Source organism: Diachasma alloeum, unplaced genomic scaffold, assembly GCF_001412515.2.
Source record: "Diachasma alloeum isolate Michigan unplaced genomic scaffold, Dall2.0 Dall_scaffold_00374, whole genome shotgun sequence".
NCBI lineage: Eukaryota > Metazoa > Arthropoda > Insecta > Hymenoptera > Braconidae > Diachasma > Diachasma alloeum.
The window spans coordinates 200,411-226,092 of NW_021680513.1; the positions used below are offsets into that span (position 1 = coordinate 200,411).

A 25,682-nucleotide genomic window follows, 5' to 3' on the forward strand; every position below is an offset into this window, starting at 1 on the left:
GTGGTTCCCGGTAGCTTAGTCGGTAAGAGTGCCCGGCGCGTATCTGGGAGAATGACGTTCGATTCCCGGCTGGGTGAAGCGGAAATTTTTTCTCTCTAAATTCTAATTCTCTTAGAATTTTTACGGTCGTTACAATGCAAGTATGTTATTCGTGATTCGATTCAAAAAGTGGAGGTTAAAAAAAGAGGGTCAGAATATTAGGTTCAAACTACACAAAGAAAAAAATGGATTCGCTTTACAAAAAAGTTTTAGAAAAAAAATCGTTTAAAATTAATTATCAAAATTGGGATTAATTTTAAACCGAAAAATACTTAATTTCAGAAAAAATATTTTCTAAAATCTAGAAAATTTTTTCATTTTTTCAGAAGGATTTTGCAAAGAGGGGTTTTGTAAAGAGGGGTGTTTTGTGAAAGGTTGAAATATTGTTGGGGGCGGGCATTTTTATAGGGGGTCTATTTCGGGGGGTGGGGTGTTGCACATTGAAAATTCAGTACAAGCCCCTCCAGACCACTTAGTTCGTCGGTGAGTTTTTCAAGGATACTGCATTTATGGGTAGCATTGAATTAATAACTTCGTGAATTTAATTTGACTGTGACTCTTTATTCAGTCGTACCTAGAACACCCATCTTAATCTTTACTTTAACTCCGGCTGTCGGAGACTAACTTCAGAAATAAAGGACCAGTACATTAGACCACTTGGAACGCATTTTCGCTTTGTCCTTTGTTCTATGTTTTGTTCATCGTATTCGTAGTCGCTCGTCATGTGGTCACCACGTAATAGAAACACAGTTCTCAGAATCTACCTCAGTCTAAAGAATTTTACGAGGGGCTACTCACTCATCCATTTGGTGACACCATGATTTCGAAATGAAATCGATTTCGGATGATTACCGCTCTGATTCCAAGGATTTCGGCGAGATTTCCGAAATCAATTATTTCAATGATTTCAAGCGTCCCGGGGAATGATTTCACGATTACAATTGACTTCGAATGATTTCATCAATCCGAAATCAAAGATTTCGAAAAAAGTGCAATCATTGAAATAACGATAAATGAATTTTAATAAAGGAAAAGTGGGGCAAGACGGGCCATTTCGGATTTCAAAAATCTACATACCGAACTATACCGACTAGATGAGCTTGAACTTATTCCAAAGCTCGCCTTGAGAATTCGATAAAAGCACCGAATTCATCGGATTTTACTCAGTCAATCGCAATATTAAAGATGAAAAACAATGTATTCTGTCACACTCTCACCAAATAATTCACAAAAAATACTCAAGTCTAATTTTTTATTACAAAGAAAAGATTAAATCAAGTATTTCACAGATTTCCCAAATTATATAACTATAATTATAATTAAATTACCTAGAATTATCAGAAATATTCTTTTACTTCGTTAAAAATACTCTCATGGAGCTTCAGATGCCCATTGTCGGTGATCAGAGGAGAAATCGTTCTGCGATACTGTTTTATATCGATATAGCCGTGTGCGCTCATTTGTTGCATAGTTAAACAATTAATACTCTTATCCAAAATATACCAGTGGCAAAGAACCCCTATATCTTTTTTATTACCACTGACACGAGCGTACTCACTCGAAAATTCTCTGCTTCGCAGTTTTTCCCTCTGAATAAGCAAAGTTAAGCACAAATCCTAATAAACAAGATGGATATTTCTCCTCTTTGAACAAACACCAATCTCCTATACTGATAATTTCAGATTTTTTCACAAAATAATTTTTATTTTGCAAAGAACTCTTATGATTATGACTAATACGTTTGACTATTTCCTCGTCTCTCACTCGCTGGAGTCTGTCACTGCTGAGTTTCGAAGAATCTTTATTCAACAGCCAGCATATGGAGGATTTACGTACAATCGACTCATGCCCTGACGCATCTGCAACTACAACGAATGGACTCTGGATCTAGGAATTTCTGAATTCAGAGAAGAATTTTTTGATCGATCACCTGTAGGTACTGCAGGTTTTTTCCAGAAATCATGGCCTCTCTCCTTAATAGTCTTGACGAAATCTTCGAGAAGGTGTCGATCACCAAACTGAAATTTGAAGGCTTCAGGTTTTCTCCAATAGTCCCCGTAGTATAACTTCAAATCCATGTTTTCATTCAAACAATCTCCCATCATTGTTCTTGCCCATTCCTCCAAATCAGCAATTCCCTCGTCATTTATCTCTTTGAATGCGATTGGATGATCCATGTGTGTTAGGATATTTTTTACGTACTCTGGAAGTTTAACTCCTCTATGATTCTCCAATGCCATCCAGAAATTGTTCGCTTCATTTTCTCCATTTTCTCCACTAAAAGGAAAAGAAAAACATTCGAATATTTCCATGTACAACACTAGGAAAAAAATGAACGTTTGTCACATGAAAGATTGGAATGATAAGTTAGTCTTTGGATGTTTACATTGAGAGGTTAGGTTGAAATTTCAATTGTTCATAGCATTTCTACGACAACTACACATCCGATTTAAATAATGAGTACTTACCGACTAGTCAATTATTTTCCTCAATTCAATGCGAGAAACCAGCTCACTTAAGTGAATATTTTAATTTTCACAAAAAATGCGTGGAATATTTGACCTGCGTCAACGCGACACAGCAACCCACATACGCCGGTTAGGTCGAGACAAGGTTAGGTTGAGGTATCGTGCACTCGCCGTCGAGCTCGCTGTTGTCTCGTGCCGATCAGTGTAGCCACCTTGAGGCGGATGGAGGCAAATAAATATGGGATTCTCAGAAAAAACGATCTGGCGATGAGTGCGAGATTTCATGATCGTCAGTGGTACGCGCGACAAACTCAAAATCCTGGACTACTATTTGCACGATACAAGCAACTTTCGATTTTGGCCCCATTGAATACGATTGATTTCAGTGATTTCGAACGACGTCAGGGTGATTTCGGAGGTGATTTCGAAAACAATTTCGGAAAGTTGAAATCACTTGATTTCAGTGATTTCGGTGGTTTCACTCATTTCATTTGATTTCAATGTGATTTCGAATTGATTTCATCGCGGAGTGGCGCCATGATTTCGGGAGTGAGTAACCCCTCGGAATTTTATGTAGTGACACTGAAATGTGTCGAGCTGTGCAGAGAGTGATTTTTGAATACTATTTCGTTCCATGAAATCGAACAAAGTATATTTCCGAAACCAAGGGAGATGGTGATTTTTTACTGAAAAATTGTGGAGGGGGGGGGGGTAATGAATGTTATATCCCCCCACAATTTTCAGCGAAAATTCGCTAGCGTGGGGAGGGAGTTATATTGAATTCTCGATGTATAACACCCCCCCCTCCCCCCAATTTTTAGGTCAAAATTCGCTATCGCCCTTAGTTTCGAAGATATCCTTGAAAAACTCACCGACGAACTAAGTCATCTACAGGAGAAGGGGCTTGTACTGAATTTTCGATGTACAACCTCCCCCCTCCCCAAATAGAGCTCCTATAAAAGAGCCCTGTCCAACAATAACTCACCTTTTCATAAAACACCAATCTTTACGAAACCCCGCTTTGCGAAATCCATCCTCAAAAATTAGAAAAATTTTCTACATTTTAGAAAACTGAAGGTTAGAAACCACGGTTTCTAAAATTTAGAAACTTTTTTTAAAGTTAATCCACATTTTTCCTCTGTGTATTTTGACCCTAATATTCTGACACTTAGTGCCTGACCCTTATATTACACTTAAGAGGGCTTGCTATAACCCGGTCTGATACAAAACAATCATCTTTGAATTGAAATACCCATCCGCCAATTGAGTGTAAAATATACTTGAAGCAAGTATGGTAACAGGAAAATTTTTATATCAAATTCAATTAATTATTGAACAAGTTATAACTTATTTTCTTGTTATCAGGATAAAATAATATTTTTATTTTAGCGGATTCCTACCTTTGAAGCGCTAGGCGCATCTGAAAATACATATAAAGGAAAATAGACCAGACGGGAAAATTAGAAATAGTAGACTTTTCAACTTTTTCTTTTTACCAGAATATATTTTTAACTCTAATTTTGTTTGAAATTCTTGTTACAATAAATTTACTAAAATTAAAGATAAGTTTTGTTTGCTACGTCGAGATTCGTATGACAGACACTCTTATGGGTTTAGAATTTGATTTTAACAACATCAGCTAAATTATTTATAACCGTTTATCGTTTTCTTATTTATTTTTGCCAATTAATTTATAACAAAGATGATATTGATTTTACTTCGAATTTTGGGGAATTTCTATGTGAACTCTAACGCCAAATTATTGTTATATTTTTTTGCTCATTTACTCACTTTTTGCTGATGAGCGGAATTTATTAGGATCTGCCTTTCCTGGCGCGTAAAAATTTTGAACCTAATTTTTATCCGTTTCTGTCACAATAATTGAAATTTTGTCTTAATTAAAATTTAAAATTTTCTGGGCGAATGGTGACCTATTGATATTATGTTTTTCACTGTTTGATTTAACTTTCAGAATTTTCACCTAATATTATTTATCTTTAAATTTATGAATTTTGTGATTTGAGTCTTTTCTCGTCACTTATATGTCCATGCACTTTTTCTTTATATTTTGCGAAAAACGTAGCAAACAATTCGCAGTTTGCCGACCGCGTCGCGCCGAAAATCACACTACGAATGTGTGCATAATTGTGAGAAATTTCGGGATTACTCGGATAATTGATCACTTGTACGTCAGGCAGGTTTTCTGATACTGAAGTTTCGAACGCGTGATTATCCGAGGAGTTCGCCTAATTGGTGTGCCCCTTTTGGCATCTAAGACGCGACTGACTTTGAAAATCGTCGATTTTGTCTCTATGGGGTAAATTGATTATTTTGCAATTTTCAGTTGAAGCGGTCACATGGGTTTGTTCGTTTTTCGCTTCCATATAAGGAGCGTTATTAAATTTTGCTCGATTTTCGAGTCAGCGTTCCCACGAGCGATGAGTTTTGCCGAGCAGAAAGTCGACACCGGATGCATGCAAATAGCTTTTTTCATTTGCCTGCATTGATTTATATAAAATTTATATTTTTGACTAATTTGGAATTCTTGTTAATTACGTAAAATTTTCTAACATGACACAAGTATATTATTCTTCATTCGAGTATATAATATATTCGAATATGTAATGATCAAGTATATTATACACTCGAATCAAGAATAATATACTTGACTCAAGTATATATTTGATACGCAATTTCAGTATTTTTTTCCGTGTATACAAATATATGAAACCACCCATATATATAATTTAAAATTATCACACGAAACGTGAATAATTGCTCAATATTGCGTATAATTTTTCCGTAACGGAGAACGATTTTTTACCAAACGCGTTCGGTGAAATTTTACTTCCGTCGGTCCCCATGACCTTCAGATGGGTGCAAGAAAAAAAAACCTACCGGTATTGAAAATTTTGCTGTACCGGACGATAATTTTTACATTCATAGATGTGTTGTTTTTTACCGAATGAATCGAAACATATCTTCCACAAATGGGTATTTTTTCACTGAATTACATTTTGCTCCACGATTACCTTTCGTGCAATAAAAATGGTCATGATTTTCTAGTTAATTTTTAGCCAACTTTTCTCGTCATGTGGCTTCAACATTATTTCATTCATAATGATCCATCATTTTTTATTAAATAAACGGCCGAGTTAAGGTGTTTCGTATGAAAAATCAAAACAATGAAAAACATGTTTAAAATTAGTCAAAAGGTCCATAATAAGGAACAAAAAAGAACGAAAAAGGATCAACATAATAAGGATCATGGGGGTCATATGGTGGTCACAAGCGCAATATTCGGAAGTATATTGTTAATTTATGGGCAAAACAAGATAGAAGAGTAGGAAAAATCATGAACAAATACCCACTTGGTTTTTTGCTTCCGAAGGGAAGCATTGTTTTTGGTCGATTTTTCGATTTTCTAATTTTGATTGCAAATGGTCCAAGATATCATGAAACGTGAAGAAATGATGTTTTTAAGGTCATGTCTGTATGTGTGTATGTGCAAATTCGCGTTTTTCGGGTTTTATTTTTAGAATATTGAACATAAATACGGTGAAATTCGGAGCTAAAAATCTAAAATTTTGTGTCATGATAGCCATTAATGAGCCCCATTATGGTGCTTCATTTCAGCTCGATCAGTCCAGTAGTTCTCGAGATATAACCACTTGTTTCTATTTCGTTTTTGATCTATATCTCGCCAACCACTGCACCGATTTCAACTTGGTTTTTTTCAAAATATTCATCTCAATGCCTTCTATCTAAGCCACTCATAGCATATATATTACTCATACAGAGTTTAGAGATATAGCCGTGTATTCGTTTTTCCACCGAAAACCTTGTACGCACAATAACTCAATGAAAAAAAGAGATAGCGACTTGAAATTTTGTACACTGCTAGCATTTGTGATATAAACGGTTCGTATTTCAGATGGGGAAAATCGGCCAAGTGGTTCGCGAGATATTCAACTTTTATTGACCATCTATTTTGTCAAATATCTTGGTAACTACTGGACGGATTAAATTTTTTTTTTTTCAAAATACTTGTCTCAGCGACTGCTATGTAGATCAATCAAAATATATATACCCTTTCGTTCAAAGTTTTTGAGATATTTACGTTTCTCTGTTTTTTTGTTTTTNTTGAATTGTATTTTTGTCGTAGAATTTGACTTGCAAGATTTTTTTTTAGTTTCCATGTCGTCCAATCGACAAAATGCCACTAGTTATAGCTGTCTCCTTGACAAGTCACAAACCGTCACGTTTATTTTCCGGCATGCTTCCCTTCGGAAGCCTACTACCAATGTAATTGGTAGAAATTAAAGAAAAGAATGTAACTAGTAGACAAAGTAACGGTCAAATATCTTCTGTCGATTAGCGCCGGTCGCCTGCTTGTTTTTGTTTCAATCAATTATTTGAAGAGATTATTGATCCACTGTAAATAAAGTAGATCACTTATGGGGCTACGTGGAACGCGACTGGAATTAAGTTCAGAAAAAGATGTAAAATATCTTGAAAAATCGTAAATGTATGAATTTTTATCAATGGGACTATTGCGAATACGGTGAAATTTTACACGTCTTATCACCTGTACAATTACATATATGGAAGAGGAAAAAAATTCAACCAGATAAGTGGAATGTTTGATTGTTTATTGATAATTTTTTCAAAAACAAATAACGAGAATTGAATTCGGGAATCTGGATATTTAAATTCCGTTGGTAAAAAAATATGGAACTCAGAAAAAAAAAGAACCTAACATGTATTTAAAAACCGTCAAAATCATAACCGACTATAACTGACCTCCCCTCATCGATGCGAATTACCACAGGACTCCGCAATATTTGAATGCCCCCAAAATGGCAAAATGAAATGAGAGAATTTTATTATTGGGATGGGAAGGGGCCGACCATCACGTTGATTATCAGATATAGTGAAAATGATACATGTCGCCGAAAAAATAAAAATTGGTAGTTGAGGGAAGAGGCGAGGGAAGAAATATGAAACAAATTTAGTTTGTCATTTCTATCAAAATTTTAAAAAACTTGAGAAATTTCCATAAAAAATGATTTTCAAGAATTTTTTGACCAGCATTCATTCGTTCAGAATCGATTTGCCATGATTCCATGACCTGTAATTGCCAATATGTTTTTGCAACCGTTATTATAACCATCGACTTTGAACGCAATTTGAAAGTAATGGAAAGAAAATATAAAAAAATTATTTGTCGATGAAATAAGAGCCCCCATTCAATTAATACGTGTCGCATTTTCCTCTCTCGCCGATGATGAAAAATTTTGAATTAATTGCAGGAGATTCTCTCTAATTCGACGACTCTCCAATTCGCAAAAATTCCCCTCCGAGCCTGCCCTCCCTCGAAGAACATTCCGCCACTCGTGGAATGTTATACATCCTTGTCCATGACGCCATGCGCTCAGAATTGCGCAAACGAGATAAATTGAGTGGCCCATCTACGTGTTGCCGACAACCATAACATCTAAAAACGGAAAAATGTCGACACCCGGCAAAAAACGTAAACATGTCTCTACTCAAATCGATTTCAAATATGCAACAAAAATGTGATTCATCATAATATTTGTTTAAAAATTTAAATCAATGAGTCATAGGTGTCCAGTATTTTTTAAGTTTAAATAAAGTTGAGTGTTCGGTCACCGACGATTCTCGTAATATCTTATTATCCATTTATATATTCAAGATTTTCAAATTCATTTATAATTATAGTAGATTATTCATTTTAATTCTATCCGAGAATCGTACGTTTTCGAATACTTGTCAGAATTTTTTACTCGGGAAAAACTCAGCAGATGTTTTCCTTTATTACTCTGAACCTTCGAAACTGACTAATTTTTATTTCCTTCTGAAGGCATTCATTCATTTTTCTTTTCTTCATCGTGAAATCCCGAGGATTATTTCAATGTTAATGTCACTGGAAACGTGAAATCCCCAGGATTAAGCAAAATCATTTCTTCATTTTACTTTCGAAATACACAACTCAATAATAGTTTTGTTACACTCAGTTTGATTTTCATCGTTTATTGTGGTCTTTTATGACGGTCAGTGATTGTTCCACGAGCGTCGTGCGGACCCCTACGGCTCAAGCAAGACCGCAACTATCATCTCTTTTTCCTTCGTCACCACTTATTACCTCCCACTCCATTCCTCAATTTGTCCACGATGCCGAACCAATCAAATCCTTGAATTTTCTCCCACTCGTTCATCCACCAATGTGCATCCGCCCCAATTCGTTCGGCAATACATACACCAAATTGTGTATAAGTTCATGTTTTGTCAAAATAAAATTAGTCTCTAAGTTACTTGTAACGAGGAAATAGTGCATGTTTCGAATCGAACACTCACTTCAGTTTTATCGAAGTGTTACAACAAGTTCTCATAACCTTTTGATACTCGTGAACATTTAACCAAAAATAAACTAATTTCCTCCGATTTAATAATCCAAATTTAGTGAATCCGTGTAAAATTGTATTGAGTGTTTATCTGTTTCATTGAATAAATATATTGCGTTGTTGTTGAATTATACCGTTTAGCGTTTTCTTTTTTTTAATTAATAACGTAATCCAATCGTTTGATTTCTTCAAACGAGGCCAAACATTGAGAACACTCATCTCATAATAATATTTAACAGGAGTGATATTATCAATTAAGAAATATGTACTTGAACAATTCGTTATTTTCTCACCGCAATGAAGTTTAGATGCAACTAAAATATGATTCATCATAATATTTGTTTAAATATTTAGACCTATGAGTCATAGTTGTCGAGTATTTTTTGAGTTTAAACAAAGTTATAATTCAACTCAATTGTTGTAATACCAATTAGTATTATAAACATCAAGGGTTAATGTACTTGTCATTTTTCAAATAAAGTTATAATCATTACATTTTTATTTTTATTTTTGACGGCTCTCATTTGACAGTCATAGGCTATGTTGTTTTTCCCCTTCTACAATCTTTATTCCGTAACTCCCCACTAAGCGGACCATTCCTACACGCTCACAGTGCTCAACGATAAAACAGAGTGGGGGAGAACTCTCCTATCCGAGATTCGGAGAAAATCACCCAAGGACACGTCCTGAACCACTCATCTCTACACTAACTGGATAGTCTGTTCTTTGGGGACCCACCGGACTAGAAATTTGACTCGGCAAACCCTTCGGCCCTGATGCGGCATCCCGAGCCTGACGTTCGGTGCTGGCGTGGTCAACCGAGTCCGGCCCAGATGAGGCGCGTTACGCGAATTTCACGTTCGGGCCGGATCATGGTTGCCGTATGGAAGCCGAGTCGTAGGGGCCAATTAAAATGATTATTAATCGTATTGGTAATTTATCATCAATTATTGCTCTTTCAATCGCCACTCTCAAAATTGCTCCGAAAATTTTTAAATGACACCGGTTCAATAATTTCATATATGTTGTTAATTTTATATATATTGTAAGGGATTTTTGCCGGTGCTACACCAGCAAATATCCCAAACTATTTTGGGCATCTCCTCTATCGCTCAATTAAGTCGGGCGCCAGCTGGATTTTCACGGAAAATCCAACGGTAAACCGGCCTCAGAGGTTAACTCGTCTACCCTGAGGACTTTTCGTGGCGGGGCTAACAATGCCGAGCCAGCATCAGTGTAAAACGGTAGAGTGGGCGAGGTCCACCATACTAGGAGTATTTCACTCGATCGATCCTCGTCTTTTCAGCCGAGAAACTTCGATCAAGCGTATCTTCCAGGAGCCATTCCTCCATGTATTTTTCGCCGAGGATGTTTCCATTCCTTGGACGTATTCCTTTCCTCTCCAGAGTGGCTCAGCTCTGGAGAAGTCGACCATCATTTGCGAATCCTTCTCACTTCTCGGAGCGCCGAACACTGAGAGGCAGGCGACCCAGGTATCCGGAGACTTGTTCTCACCCACCTGTGTCCACCCCAACTCAACCTCAATGTTCGGTAAACGCACTATCACCGCGGGCCAACACCCAGAGTACTCGTCGTGGAGGTACGTGCGATCGGGCCTCCAGGAGTCGGCCTAACTCCTGGCCCACGGATCCACGCCAACACCACTTCTTTCGTCCGAAGTGATGGATCCCTGAGAACATGGAATTAAAACACTCCACGTCCTCAAAGCAATTCGGTCCTTCTGTTTGGGACCCCGAAGCGTCCCATTCTCTCGCTGTTCCGGACCTTGTCCTCACAACGGACCCCCATAATCCAGAATGGACTAATGCCACTTGCAACCGTCGTCGAGGACCAGCCGATTTACATCCGCTCGACTCCAGTGCCTGTCACGGACTGTCTCGAAATTTCCTAGGGCCTTCTCCCCCTAGTCTGAACATCTCAGCGGCGGTGGGTCATCCGTTACCCCACCACCACCAATCAGCTCAACGGCAATCGAGGGGGCGCTAGTCCTCTCACCTAGCCGTTGGTCCCTAGTCTAAGTCGATAGCGCCTCTAGAATCGCCCAGTTGGAACGCCAGTACGTTGGCCCGTTTCCCCCAAACACAGCTGGGCGAGTTTCTAGATAAGGCGACAGGGTATCGACAGCCTCTCTATAATGTTCAGAAGCATGGTTTCACCCAAACCACGCCTCTTGGCATTATTTGATTGGTCTATTCACCTCACGCGCAGTTCTCTTAAACTGCCGTTCGATATCGCTCTAATCTCTCGCTCAGCTTCTTCAGCTGGCGCTAGATGTCACTCTCTCTCTCTCTCTGTCCCTCACTCTAACCATTCTTGACTCATTGGTTTTCGTGTTGGTAAAACAGTTTATCGTAACGAGAAAATCTCGTTACAAAATACACATGGATGATTCGATTATCCGCGATCATTCTTAATAATGTAAAAAAAAGAAAACAATTATATGCTATCAAAATTGATCATCTGTTGTTTATCACTCTTGACTCCCTAACCTATTTATAGCTAAGAAACCGATTTTTTTAACCTAAAATATTCCACCCATGACTGGTTTCGAACCCGGGACCTACAGATTACTAATCCTACGCCTTAGCCAACTAGCCTACCGCGCTATTCGTGCATTTTGAAATTCGTACTGTCTATATAAACCACGCTCGCCTGCACATACATATTTTCATCATGTTTTTCGACATTTAAATAGTTTGATATGATATTACCAATTATAAATTCACCCCCCCCCCTGCCCCTCCTACTTTTGACAGACGTTCGGTAGACATTCGGCAATCGGCTAGGATTTTATCAGTGTCCACTAGTCCTAAGATGGAACATAAGTGATGAAAACACCCTATTCAAGGGTGAAACGATCATAAGGGTCAAGCTGAAGGGTTGAAAAATAGAATCTCGAGGATCAAGTGAGGTCAATGAAGAATATAATGATGAGTATAGACGGATACTGAGGATGGATTAGCAAAAAAAAGTAAGGCAATTATCTTGGTTACATGGGAGGAATGTGCAATCCTAATGGCCGACTGAACCTAAAACAAATTTGAGGGGGGGGGTCTACGATGAGAAGAATATTCTTCCTATTTGTGTAAGTCGGGTTCGGCTGGCCAGATGGGGCATGCCTAACGAAAAACGAGACTCGCACCGAATTCGGCGAAGGCTAGATGGGGTATCTGGGTCTTATGAGAACCACATGAGGTATAGTCCTATTCGGCATGCCTGACAATACAAGAGGCTCGCACCGAATTCGGTGGAGATGCGGTGAAGCCGGATTTGGTATGCCTTATCTGGGCCTTATGAGAGCCAGATGAGGTATACCCTATTCGGCATGCCTGACAATACAAGAGGCTCGCACCGAATTCGGTGGAGATGCGGTGAAGCCGGATTTGGTATGCCTTATCTGGGCCTTATGAGAGCCAGATGAGGTATACCCTATTCGGCATGCCTAACGAAAAACGAGACCTGCCGCCGAATTCGGTACCCCCGGGTACTTAGCCGACAATTACACTAATTAGAAAAACTACCTTATGTAGGTGATTGTACATCGTTAGTACTTGATAGTACATGCGAAAATTTCGTTAGTAGAATCATTAATTAGCTGTAATTAATTTATTAATTTCTCACATGTTACTGGCCGACAAAAAAATTAAAATTGTTCATTTAATGTAAAAAATGACTCTATTTCATTGCAAATCGTTTGCAGATTGCGAATTTCATAATTTGGTCGTTTGTACATGCATTGTTAATTAATTAACTGCATATAACCAATCGTCATTCATCCCCACCAAGCGGTTACCTTCTGGGCGGTCTCTGTATTATCGACGATCACATCTGTCAGATCCTCAGATATATAATTTGCATGTGTCAAGCGGTCCAATTGCCACTATAAACAATTATTGTGTATAATTATTAATTTCCACCTATAAATGGATGAATTCAACATTATTGAACAGCATAAAAATTTAATTGTCAGAGTGAGAACGCCTATGGGTGCAACAAGAAAAATCGAACTCACATTCGTACAATTCATAGGTTATATGTACTGTCAATTGTTAGTTGAACATTAAGATGATTTTCACACTGCAGTGTTTGCGACTAGTCGTCAAATAGTATGATAAGGTCCAAATATATCTGAGGTTTCAAAATAGCTCCTGGAAATTGACTTCACGTGTTTACAAAATGAGTAATCACCATATGGCATGTGGAACTCTGATGTGTCAAAGTCATTCAGATAAGTTGTAGTTGTGAAAATATAGAAATATATTTGATAGCTGAAAAGATTCACAACTGAAACCTCCCCATCACTCCTGGATTAGATCATTAAACGTTCACGTAGGGTTATATTTTTCCCTCATCATTGAATTCTCATTGAACATCGACTGAATGTTTTTTTTTATTGCAGAAAAATACCCACAAGCGTAGAAGCAGAGTCGAAAACAGGAAAAGAAGGATGAAGAGTTTAAATGTGTTCGTGATAGATGATTGAATGTAGCGCTGTAATGAAGCCAAAGAAAATATAGAAAAAGCTTCAGAATAAATACTTGATTTTTAAAATCAATTGTCACCTTCACGAGATTAACCTGAGATATATTTTTCTTCCTTATAAGATAATTTAAAAGACATGAGAATGTAAATTCTAAGCAGAATGAAGATTTCTCTACGAACGAAAAGGTGCTTCTAGTTTCGATTCCACCCAATTAATTGATCAGTTTTGGTAACTATTTGTTCCTTTTAGAAGCGAGTGATTGAGGAAGAAAAAATCAACAAATCACTTTCTAGTCTTCTAGAACAGGCTTCACAGGTCTTTGACCTTCCAACTGAATTTTTATTAATAAATTAAACAAAAATTCACTGTAATTGCTCTCTTCTGAGGAACATGCATACAAAGATTAGGTGAATGTCATCGACTCAGTCATGTATCGATACAAATGACTTTTAATATATTTTCTCCTTCAACAAATAACATCCAGTAATAATGATATTATTACAAATAAAGTTTTGATATAACTATGAACTTTGGTGAGGTAAAAAACTGAGATCTTGATGAGCCTTCAAATCATCGTCTATCCGGAGCCATGACATAAATCGCACACTCCGGTTGAATTTCTGGATTCCCTCGGACAGGTATCACTTTACTAGCAAGTCCATTATGATGTTCCCAGCACGAGGAGATTGATCCGTCGCTTCCAGGACGTCGACAGCAATAGGCTTTATAGTGATCAGTCTTAACGTCATAAGCAATGATACCAGCTAGTCTGAAAAAAGCCATTGTTCCAATAATTCCAATCATCAATTATCAACGAATAAAAAATCCACATGAGTATAAAACAAATCGCATAATACCTATATTCACGATTGAATGTCAGAATTTCAGGAATGTCATAGAGTTTGCATGTTTGAGCAGGATCGGTCGGTGCCACTCGGACATCAAGCTCCAAAAAAATATGAAAGTTAGAAATTTGCTCTTCGCGCCTGGATCCGCCGCAAGAACATCTAATATTCCACAGAGTTTTGTGATATCTTAACGCGTTCTGTAAGTTCTTGAATCCATAGCGTTTGACTAATTGAATGTCAGGGAACCATGTAAACACCTTACGCTGTTTTACCGCTTCACACTTAGGATTCGGGCAATCAATATTCCTTATAATGCTAGGATCCTCAGACATCAACCGCTTCCATGAGAGCAGCGGATTCCCGTGAGCATTAATGATAGGAACCAAGGATGCTTCGTTAGGTTTCGGAGGAAACAGGGGTAGTAATAGTTGTGCTCTCTGGGTATAAATCTCTCTACATGCACCCTTCACCAGGAAATTCATAACAAATTTGGCTAATGAGCTTATCGAGGCTTATAGAAATTCGCGATAGGGTCCATGGTCCAAAGAAGCCGTATAAAGAATTTGAACAAGTGAATCAAAGGCACACGTATTTTGAAGAACGTATGTCCTGGCATCGATCATAACAGAACCACACTTGCTGGAATGTGGTAGTAAATGTGGTTTAACCCTCGTCTTCTTCACCCTAGGATCACAGTAGTGGATTTCCGGACAAGTGCGGAAATATTTCGCCTGGGATTTTTTCATTTGAGGTGATTGTTTCGGTGGTGGTATATCAATGTAATCATGCTCTAGTAAAACATTTCGAAAATCCTCTGTGCTCAGTTGTGAGTTAATTACCTCCCCTTCTGCTGTTGTTGAATTGAAGACAGTTCCTGCGTCGAAGTCACGACTATTCACTTCGACATCAGGAAATTCATCCATTTTAGATGAGCTAAACATGACAAGATGGTCTGCAAGGAGTTCACTGTCAATCCCCAGACTATTATGTGGAATTGTATTCTCCATCGCATCAGAGTCACCAACCACAACTTCCTGACAATATGCACTGATCTCAGATCCATACCCCTTGGACTCACGACGCTTCTCGGCTTTCTCAGTTTCATCAATTCTACCCACTTCACTCTTCTCATGTTTCTCGGTATTTAAGAAGTAATAAGGTGCACCTTTACCTCTCCAATTTTCTCTGCAGAATTGCTCATCGTCATCTGACGTATCGCTCAGAACTATTTTGCCTTTTGATAACTTTTCATCAATCGATTCTTCCTCCGCAGCTGTCTTCCTCCTTTTGGATAAATGATTATTCTGATAATCTTCTGGACTTATTATCCCGCTCTGAACCATAGGCTCATGTATATCCTCTGGGAAATTTCCCTTCTCCTGGTTCATTTTGCTTTTAGGTGGATTATCTGCGGCACAATTATTTCGCTTCAGCGGAAGATCTTTGACTAAGGGACTAGAGATATTCTGATCTTGATTCAGGAAATGTTTCAGATTTGAGTCAAAGTTCAGTTGTTCTGCTAGGAGAGCTTTAGTGTGAACAATGAGAAAATTGTCTGCACGCTGTGGTAATCCGTTATTCTTGAAGACTTTATTCTTCAGAATACTGAAGTGTGCCTCTGCAGAACTGGAACTATGATGACCCATGTAAAAAGGATTCCCAACAGCAGTCCACAGTAAAAATTCTCTCCCAACTCGTCTCAAATCTTTTATCAAATCTGGAAGACAATAGACGTTTAAGTTATTGCCCTCTGTAATGACATTTCGAGCAGAGGCGATTATTTGATCAATGAAACCAGTGAGTTGAGGACTATCATGCTCTTCTTCGATAGTAACGTCAGGACTAAACTCTTCGAGTTTCTGCATGTCTTTGAACTGTGCAAATCCATTTTCATCCAGAGGATGGGTCGCCATGAAATTCTGCAGCTGCAAACGTGCATCTTGGACAGTGGCAGCGAAAGGTGATCGCACTTGACAATCTTCATAGCTTTGAAGAGCTACTAAGCATGTAAGATAAAATAACTTCTTGAAGTCCTCCAACTGTTGACAGTCTACCATCATAGCCAAGGCTCGAATGAAGAAATCTTTCACCGCTGGTAATTGCAAATTTTGAAATATTTTCCATTTTGTTGCGGCGTAAATGAAATGAGCAACGTCAGAAAACATGAAGGTGTCCATAGTTCGAGGAGACAGTGTATTTGTTTTCACTGCAATGAATAATCTCTCCAGATATTGGCTTGTTGTGCAGCCATTGAACGCTATTGACTCAGCGAGGAAGAGGGTTTTGGAAGCATCAGAGATACATCTTTTAGGTTTAATGGCAGCTCGTCGAACAAATGCTCCGAGCATTTGTATCACAGCTTCCCACTCTTGACACTCTGATATCATCTGACAAACAGAAAGAATGGTTTTCGAGAAATTTATCACAATAGAGAATAAGAAGATGTGTCCAGATTTCAGACCTCCGGGTCGATCTATTTTTCGGACGAGACTCCCGGTAGAATCAATGCTGATTACTGCCTTTCCTCGATTAATACGACAGTATTGCTTATAGGAGGCAACCTGAGCATCAGAAGCATAGACAACTGTGAATGGACATGACGAGACATGCGTGATAGTCCCGTAATAAGGTTTTTGCCACTGGAGCTCTTCAATTACATGTATTGGGCTTTTATTTTTCTGTCTCTCCAACTCGTGGTCCACCCGAATAAAGTCCTGCTTACAATGACGGATAACATCCGATGAAGGGACAGTTGGTGCTACAGGTTCCCCCTTCCTCGTTGTTTCCCGGATCATGGCATTTCTTGCATTATAAGAACCTTCCGCTAATGCTCTCCTACCAACTTCCATTCTTTTTTCCCCATTGCATGGACGAGCTACAGGTGCATGCTTCGTACCATATGTGTCTCGAGTCCTAATCAATAATTTCAACTCTCCTGTGATGGAACAGGGCTCATCATCGGCGATTCCCCGAAATCGGTTGCCACAATCCTTGTCTAAGCAATGACCAACGATTGTGAGGTAGTGTTTTCTGTTGGGAGACACACAAACGACTGCCCGTTTCAAAGCAAAAGCACAGGGCAGCCTGAATTCTCGTTGAAACAGATCAGCAATCGTATTTGTCCATACTTTTGGCTTTAAAGTATTTGTAGTTCTACCTCCTTTAGACTTGACAGGCTTAATCTTGTTCCAAATTTTGGATGTCAAGATCAACTCGAACGTGGTTTCATTCTCATCAACTTCAGAGACAGTCTCATCACAAATTATCTCTCCTCTCGAATTATCCCCAATGGTCTCATTAATAGATACATTAGGAGCTTCAAGCGGTACCTCAACGTTTTTATTGACTCGGGCAATACTCAATATTCCACGTCTGTCTTGAGTGACATTAGTATACCGAGAGTGCAGTCCAATTCTTTTGACAACAATTAGCACTCATCAATTTCCAAACTTCGGCATTACTCCTGGGTAAATCATTCGTTAAAAAATAATTTATGTGTTCCTCAACCGCTGCAATTGCCTCATCCTTTGGTACAACACTATTCTGCGGCATATTGCAAAGTGGTCTTGGTACACCTGAAAATTATAACCTGTTAAATATGATAAAATCACCTTCTAGATATAAAGGATGCAATATATTATTACCCAAATATTTATCTTATGGAGAAAAAATTAACAATAAATTATCACCGCACACGACAACAAATACGACAATCACAATGTGAAAAAGAACACAGACCACATGCTGTCTGTTGAATCAACAGTTGTTCTGTCGTTCTGCCTCGACCCCTCGTCCTGTGTCCCGCTCTTTCAGGGTTAAGTTTCCAGAAGTGACGGAAATCACCATCACTAATTACAAAACAATAAATTCTCGAATCATCGTCAAATTTTATTCCTACGATGAAAGATCTACAGTTAATCGTAAATCCAATTTCATAGAAATCCAATACTCGATTCGACTGTTTTTAGTGAAAGCGATGTCAGTATTTTTAATCACTAGGACCGAACATCAAGTGTTTCTAATATATTAATTTCCGTCGTGGTGAAATGAATATTTTGAAAATTCTAAGAACTCAGCTCAAATGTCATCGTTAAATATTCAATTTGAGGTTAGAACTACAATAATTAAGAATAACTAGAATAACTAAGAATCCCAACCCATGTCATTAACCAGCACAAATGGAGAAACAGTATTGAAATTGCATTTGTAGAAGTATATAGTGTTTGGGAAGGGAATGAATGGTGTGTTTGGTGACAACAGGTAAAAGAAATTTTTTTATTTAATAATGAGATTAAACATAAAATGCCCATGCCAATCAAAGGACTCATTACATTGACGAGTCAATGACGAGTAAAAATTCATCCATATAAATTCACTTACATAAGTGCACGTATATGGAGCCTAAATCCATTATCAATGTGTACATTAATAAATAATACCCCCAACCATCATTCATCCAGCTGACCTGCAAAGAATGTTTTAGACAATTTGACTCTGATGGGTCCTTTCGGGATATTTATCGTGAATTGACTCACCTTGAACGATTCAACTTTTTTCTTTCCAACTTTTTTCCAGTCGATTATCAAGATTTTATTTTCGAATGTATTGATACAAGAGAGGTGGTGATGGTCCATAGTCCTTGATATTTTCTTCAGTGCGAGAGTTTGTAAAAGTCTGGCCCTTCGAGATTCGTTATAAATCCTTCGCTCCTCTGTAAAACATCATAATTTCCATCGCGCTGTGTCAGTTACAGTCATAGTAGTTCGGAATGAATATTTGTACCCGGTGTGATTTTTGAAAGTTTAATGCGAAAAAATCGCTTTGGGTACAAATAGTCACTCTCATAGTTAGATAACCGGGAGTTACTCGTATCATTCCATGAGACAGCCCACTGCTTCAAAACTCCTTTCCCCTTTGAATGTACAGCGATTTCCGCAAAGTTCAACGATATGAGGAAGATTGTTACGATTGACACAATCGAAATTGCATAATTATTTCGAAAATGCAAGGGGAAATACTTGACAGTGCTCCAAAATGAATACGGCTTCCAAGAGTACATTTTCACTCCTTTTACCACTCCGTTGATGCGATAAATTCAATAGCGATTATCCCTCGTAATTGCTAGGTGTTTTCACCTACCGCACAAATGTAATTGCGACTGAAGATTACCCGTTCAATAATTTCGATGCTGTAGAATTTATCACTGTTCGAATAACATCAAAAATTGAATTACTCCAGCTAGCATACGTATTATATGATAAAATTTAACGGAGTAAATGTAATCGTCGATAATACAGAGACCGCCCAGAAGGTAACCGCTTGGTGGGGATAAATGACGATTGGTTATATGCAGTTAATTAATTAAGAATGCATGTACAAACAACCAAATTATGAAATTCGCAATCTACAAACGATTTGTAATGAAATAGAGTCATTTTTTATATTAAATGAACAATTTTAATTTTTTTGTCGGCCAGTATCATGTGAGAAATTAATAAATTAATTACAGCTAATTAATGATTCTAATAACGAAATTTTCGCATGTACTATCAAGTGCTAACGATGTACAATCACCTACATAAGGTAGTTTTTCTAATTAGTGCAATTGTCGGCTAACCCACGTACGAAATGCCAGTGTTGGAGAAACGGGCCAAGCCTGGCACAAGCCTGGGCTTGCCAAGTCTGGGCGCCCAGGCTTGGACCGAGGTTCGGCCATCCCTGGGGACCAGGGCTTGAGTCTCGGGAGAAGGGCGGGTAACCGAGCCTTGGTTGACAGATCTGGCCCTGCCTTGGCCGGACATTGGCATGCCGGACCTCGATAACCAAGCCTCAACCAGCGGTGGCCCGGAGCTTGGTCATTGAGCTCCAGCCGTTGGTATAACTGTAAGGGTTAAGCCGTAAGGGTGAGATGATGAGAATGGAATCATAGGGGTGGAATCATAAGGGTAAAATCTGAAGAGTAAAATTGTAAGGGTCAAATCGCAATAATGGAAAGGGGCGAAAAAATTATAAGGCTGACATTCTGAGGGTTGAATGTTAAGGGTGGAAACTTGAGGGTAAAATGTTAAGGGTGTAATCGTAAAAAAATGGTGACATTGTAGGTGTTGAAGTCACATGTTACTCGCTAATTATTACGAAAAGAAGAAGAATCGTCATTCAACAGTAATCCTAATTGTTACAATTATTATTGTAATTAATAATAATAATTATTATTATTCATTATTGAATTAATTTACCGATTAAACTGTAGTTGAATCACTGAATATTTCTATCAACTGAATAATAAAACATTCAAGTCGAAAAAAACCGAGATGGAATTAATATGGACGATTTGAAGTAGAGGTTTTACGAATTGCGCGGTAGACTAGTGGTTAGGGCGTCGGATTAGTAGTCGTGAGGTCGTGGGTTCGAGCCCACGTTAGGGGGTAATATTTTAAGTTAACAAAATCGGTTTTTCAGCGATGATTGCGTTAGGGTTTGGTAGGTAGGGCACAATGAATACTAAAAATCATCCTAAAAAGTGTTAATTATTTTGTTTTTGTTATTATTGATAATTGCCATGAATAGTTTGGCAGCCAGTGCGGCACCAGTCACATGCCGGTATTGATTTTTTTTCCTCGTTGAACCTATTACGAATGTTGAGGAGTAATATTAAATTACTTGTATTTCAATCACCCATATTGTCATATTCATGTAATTAAGTAATGTTTAATTGAGCCTGGCGAACGACTGGCAATCAACGCTGGGCCGAGATGCGCGCCCAGACCTGGCCCGATGTTATCATTCCAGGTTTCAACCAAGTCCGGCGCGGTCCCGGTTGAGGAACGGGTCCCGAAGTTCGGCAGGCCGGCCACCGGGCTTGGGCCAAGCTCGGCCCATTCGTTTTTTCGTTCGTGGGTAAGTCGACTTGGATCGTTTTACCGCTTCGCTACTGAATTTCATGTTTATTTCTTTTTTGATTCTATTTCCTGCTTTATGACTCATGTCATTGTTTACTTTATACAACATAATGTACAGTTATTAAACATCAATCAATCAATTCTAGCATGATTTGATATTCCACTCGGATGCCCTTGTCCCCGAAATATCAAAAATTTTCCAACAGTATAGGATTCCCCTTAAACATCTCCCCACACAGGGCCCTTTTCACCCACTCCTAATAACCCCTAAACCAAGAATAATATTCCCACTCCACCGATTTGTCCTCTTCGTGCATTTTCTCTCCTGCTGTTTGCCAAGCGGAAAGATGGCAATTCAAAAAGTATGCAGAGTGAAGGTAGTTGTGAGTGGGTGAGCTCTGAGGAGTGTCTCAGGGCAGATGGATGGATATAAGCGGGAATCACGCGAACATGCGATAGCGGCCCATACGAGAAGAGTTCCACCCCCCCCCCNCCCCCCCCGCTGCTCCACCATTGCACCATCGAGTTCGGTGTAACGGGTGACCTAGAGGTGTCACTGGGTTAGCGTGCCGACGAGCCATCCATAACTCTCGCCGATATACCGACGATACATATTCCCTCGGTTCTCACCCCCTCGCCCTTTTCGCCGCTCTCACTCTAACTCTCTAGTACCCTTTCGAGCACCCATCTCACCCCAACCCTCTTCCGTTTCTCGTCAAACTACCCTTCCCGCTTTTACTCACTCCAATCTTCTCGCTTCACAAGCGTATACCCTCGACCCGTGACAACAAAAACCAGCCAAACATCAAACGTCAACTCTCTACAATTGCCAAAAAAAAATACCAATAAAAATTTATTTTGTTTTGCCCTCCACTTTTTTCATTTCTCTACATTGTTGTTTTTCTAATTGCGACAGCTGTAGCTGCAGTTTCCGGAGCCCACCCCACGTACGAAAAAACGAATGGGCCGAGCTTGGCCCAAGCCCGGTGGCCGGCCTGCCGAACTTCGGGACCCGTTCCTCAACCGGGACCGCGCCGGACTTGGTTGAAACCTGGAATGATAACATCGGGCCAGGTCTGGGCGCCCATCTCGGCCCAGCGTTGATTGCCAGTCGTTGGCCAGGCTCAATTAAACATTACTTAATTACATGAATATGATAATATGGGTGATTGAAATACAAGTAATTTAATATTACTCCTCAGCATTCGTAATAGGTTCAACGAGGAAAAAAAATCAATACCGGCATGCGACTGGTGCCGCACTGGCTGCCAAACTGTTCATGGCAATTATCAATAATAACAAAAACAAAATAATTAACATTTTTTAGGATGATTTTTAGTATTGATTGTGCCCTACCTACCAAACCCTAACGCAATCATCGCTGAAAAACCGATTTTGTTAACTTAAAATATTACCCCCTAACGTGGGCTCGAACCCACGACCTCACGACTACTAATCCGACGCCCTAACCACTAGTCTACCGCGCAATTCGTAAAACCTCTACTTCAAATCTTCCATATTAATTCCATCTCGGTTTTTTTGGACTTGAATGTCTTATTATTCAGTTGAGAGAAATATTAAGTGATTCAACTATAGTTTAATCGGTAAATTAATTCAATAATGAATAATAATAATTATTATTATTGATTGCAATAATGATTGTAACAATTAGGATTAATGTTGAATGACGATTCTTCTTCTTTTCGTAATANTCCTTAACATTTTACCCTTATGATTCCACCTCTATGATTCCATTCTCATCATCTCACCCTTACGACTTAACCCTTACAGTTACACCAACGGCTGGAGCCCAATGNTCGCCCCTTTCCATTATTGCGATTTGACCCTTACAATTTTACTCTTCAGATTTTACCCTTATGATTCCACCCCTATGATTCCATTCTCATCATCTCACCCTTACGACTTAACCCTTACAGTTACACCAACGGCTGGAGCCCAATGACCAAGCTCCGGGCCACCGCTGGCTGAGGCTTGGTTATCGAGCTCCGGCATGCCAATGTCCGGCCAAGGCAGGGCCAGATCTGTCAACCAAGGCTCGGTTATCCGCCCTTCCCCCGAGACTCAAGCCCTGGTCCCCAGGGATGGCCGAACCAGACTTAGCAAGCCCAGGCTTGTGCCAGGCTTGGCCCGTTTCTCCAACACTGGCATTTCCTACGTGGGAGGGCTACTGGATAGAAGAGTTTCATGAGTGTGTCATAGAGAGGCGAGAGGGCCACATTTTATAACTTTTTTATTGCGAAGAATGATAAACGGCCCGAGGTCAGATAATAATTGACCGTCGAAAATTTCTCTCGATTGCAAAGAGTGAGAGAGAGGGTTGCAATAGCACACCATGTGAGCGATATCATGAAAATTATGACAGGGTGTACTCCCAGTGCATTCTCTTTCCACCTCACCACCCTCTCTCTCTCTCTCTCTCTCTCTCTCTCTCTCTCTCTCTCTCTCTCTCTCTCTCTCTCTCNTCTCTCTCTCTCTCTCTCTCTCTCTCTCTCTCTCTCTCTCTCTCTCTCACTCACCGGGGGGTATCTCGATCGGCCAAGGTCGAATTTTCGTCGCAGTAGAACTGGAGCATATTGTGAAACATACATGACTTGCATATAAAACTTGTGGCGTGTATTTTTCTCTGTCCCCTCCGTTATTGTTACTCACGTTACTATCCGAAAAAAATGATGGTTGACATTATGTCACTGATAAGAAAATACCGAGATAACCTGGTGATTCCGCGTTGACAATTTCTATTCAACCCTTAAAAAAAACATTTTATCGAGGTCACGCAGGAATGAATCCAGAGCGAATGAAAACAGGGATAATAGGCAGAATAAAATTGCACAACAAATGCACAACAACGTGATTTGATATCGACATGTGCTTGAAATTGACCTTTCACCTGGCAAATGCCAAATACCAAATAAAAAACAACAAAACATCAAGTATTTTCTTTTGAAAAATCATAACACTTCAATCGTTTAATCGCACGATTGAACATCCACTCAATCGAGTGAAATGACTGGAAAATCACTAGATAAAATTCTACGAAATCCTACCCCTTCCCATCGCTGATAATGTCCAGCAGTGCATCAAACCGGTGGATAGGTCGTTGTTGATAACGAGAAATCTCTCATACTCCTTCATACACACTTCTACCTCCCCCCCCCCCCCCAACCCTTTTGCTGTGAACCGCAGTTTCACACGGAACTACCCTGCGGTGTGCAGAGAGGAGAGGGGCGGTTGAAAACGATAATAGGGACAAAGTACCGACAAATTTGCGGCCACGTACCGTAAAACGAGGGGGTGAGATTGTACGGGGTGGAATACGTGGCGGAAGAGGTTAGGAGGAACCTCAAAGCCGCAATGTATCTGCAGTACGATTAACCTCAAATTTTCATGTCCATTCTTTTCATCCCCCCATCCTGAATCCCCCACCCGTCCCACCGCACTCTCACCCACTCCTTATCATTCGCCAACCTCTCGTTTTCCTTCTCAAATAAAAAAAGATAAGGAAAAAAGACGGAGCGGAGGAAGCGCAATGCGTACATTTGTACATTTGCGATACAAAGAGGGTAATAAATCAAAAGGGGGAGACGGCGTTGGGGGGCGGTAGGGGAAGGAGGTGGAGTGGTTAGAGAAGAAATGGGGTATCTGAATGGAGTCAAAGTCAATTTCGACGTTGCACGAGTTCACCTCGAAACCCGGTGTGCGGTTGGGAAGACGAAGGAGTGAGTGAGGGAATGGGGGGGGGGGGTAACGTGGAAAAAAACCAACTCGCGGAGAAGGTGAAATAGGGGGTGGTGGTAGCGCCTCTCTCGGGCAGTGGTACCGAGCCAGACACCGAGACCCATTTCCTCACTGACTTTTCGACGTATATAAAATCCACACAACTGATGAAAACTTGTGTGTGCACGAGGCCTGCACTCTGTGTATCTATTTAAATGCCCGGGTTATATACGATTTTTTTTAAATACTGCTTCTCAACATTTCGAAGTGAGAGGGTGAGGGACATGGGGAGGGGGGTGAAGAGCTGACCTCTCATTCACCTTGTATTTATGCTCAGGTAACTCCAGGGAATTCCCCGAGATGATGAGAGCAAGAGAGATCATGAAAAAATTATGGAAATAGGGAGTTACGTGCAGAAGTTGCCTGATGATGAGAGAATAAATAAACCCGATGAGAGAGAGATGAAAGGTAAATAGGAGGGGGGGAGGGGTTGAGTATAAATAGCTTGGGAAACTGTTTCGTATCATCCGACTATTCTGGCCTGCAGTGCGGCAGAGGGACTAGCAACGATTGACCCTAGCACATACACATAAACCGACGTTTGCATATCATGTGTAAAACGCTAATGCACACACTGTATTGGATCTTTGGTGGGGTGTGTGATGCTCTCTAAAACACGAGTTGAGGAGCTTAACTTGCCTACTATTGCGAGAGAGAGAGAGAGAGAGAGAGAGAGAGAGAGAGAGAGAGAGAGAGAGAGAGAG

At 39.6% G+C, this 25,682-nt stretch overlaps 2 protein-coding genes and 1 long non-coding RNA gene across 3 annotated transcripts in view; 1 reads left to right on the forward strand and 2 right to left on the reverse strand.

The window, feature by feature from the left end:
• The window catches only part of LOC107041722 (acetylcholinesterase), a 159,825-nt gene that overhangs the window by 130,588 nt on the left and 3,555 nt on the right, over window positions 1-25,682 (reverse strand). The window lies entirely within an intron of this gene.
• LOC107041724 lies at window positions 12,790-13,508 on the forward strand. The gene is made up of 2 exons (XR_001461089.1): window positions 12,790-13,282; window positions 13,353-13,508. It is a non-coding gene; the product is annotated as an uncharacterized LOC107041724 (long non-coding RNA).
• On the reverse strand, window positions 13,868-14,947 carry LOC107041723. The gene is made up of 2 exons (XM_015262410.1): window positions 14,294-14,947; window positions 13,868-14,205 (listed from the first exon to the last, which is right to left on the reverse strand). The coding sequence occupies exons 1-2, from the start codon at window positions 14,764-14,766 to the stop codon at window positions 14,007-14,009; spliced, it is 672 nt and encodes a 223-aa protein (XP_015117896.1). The 5' UTR covers window positions 14,767-14,947; the 3' UTR covers window positions 13,868-14,006.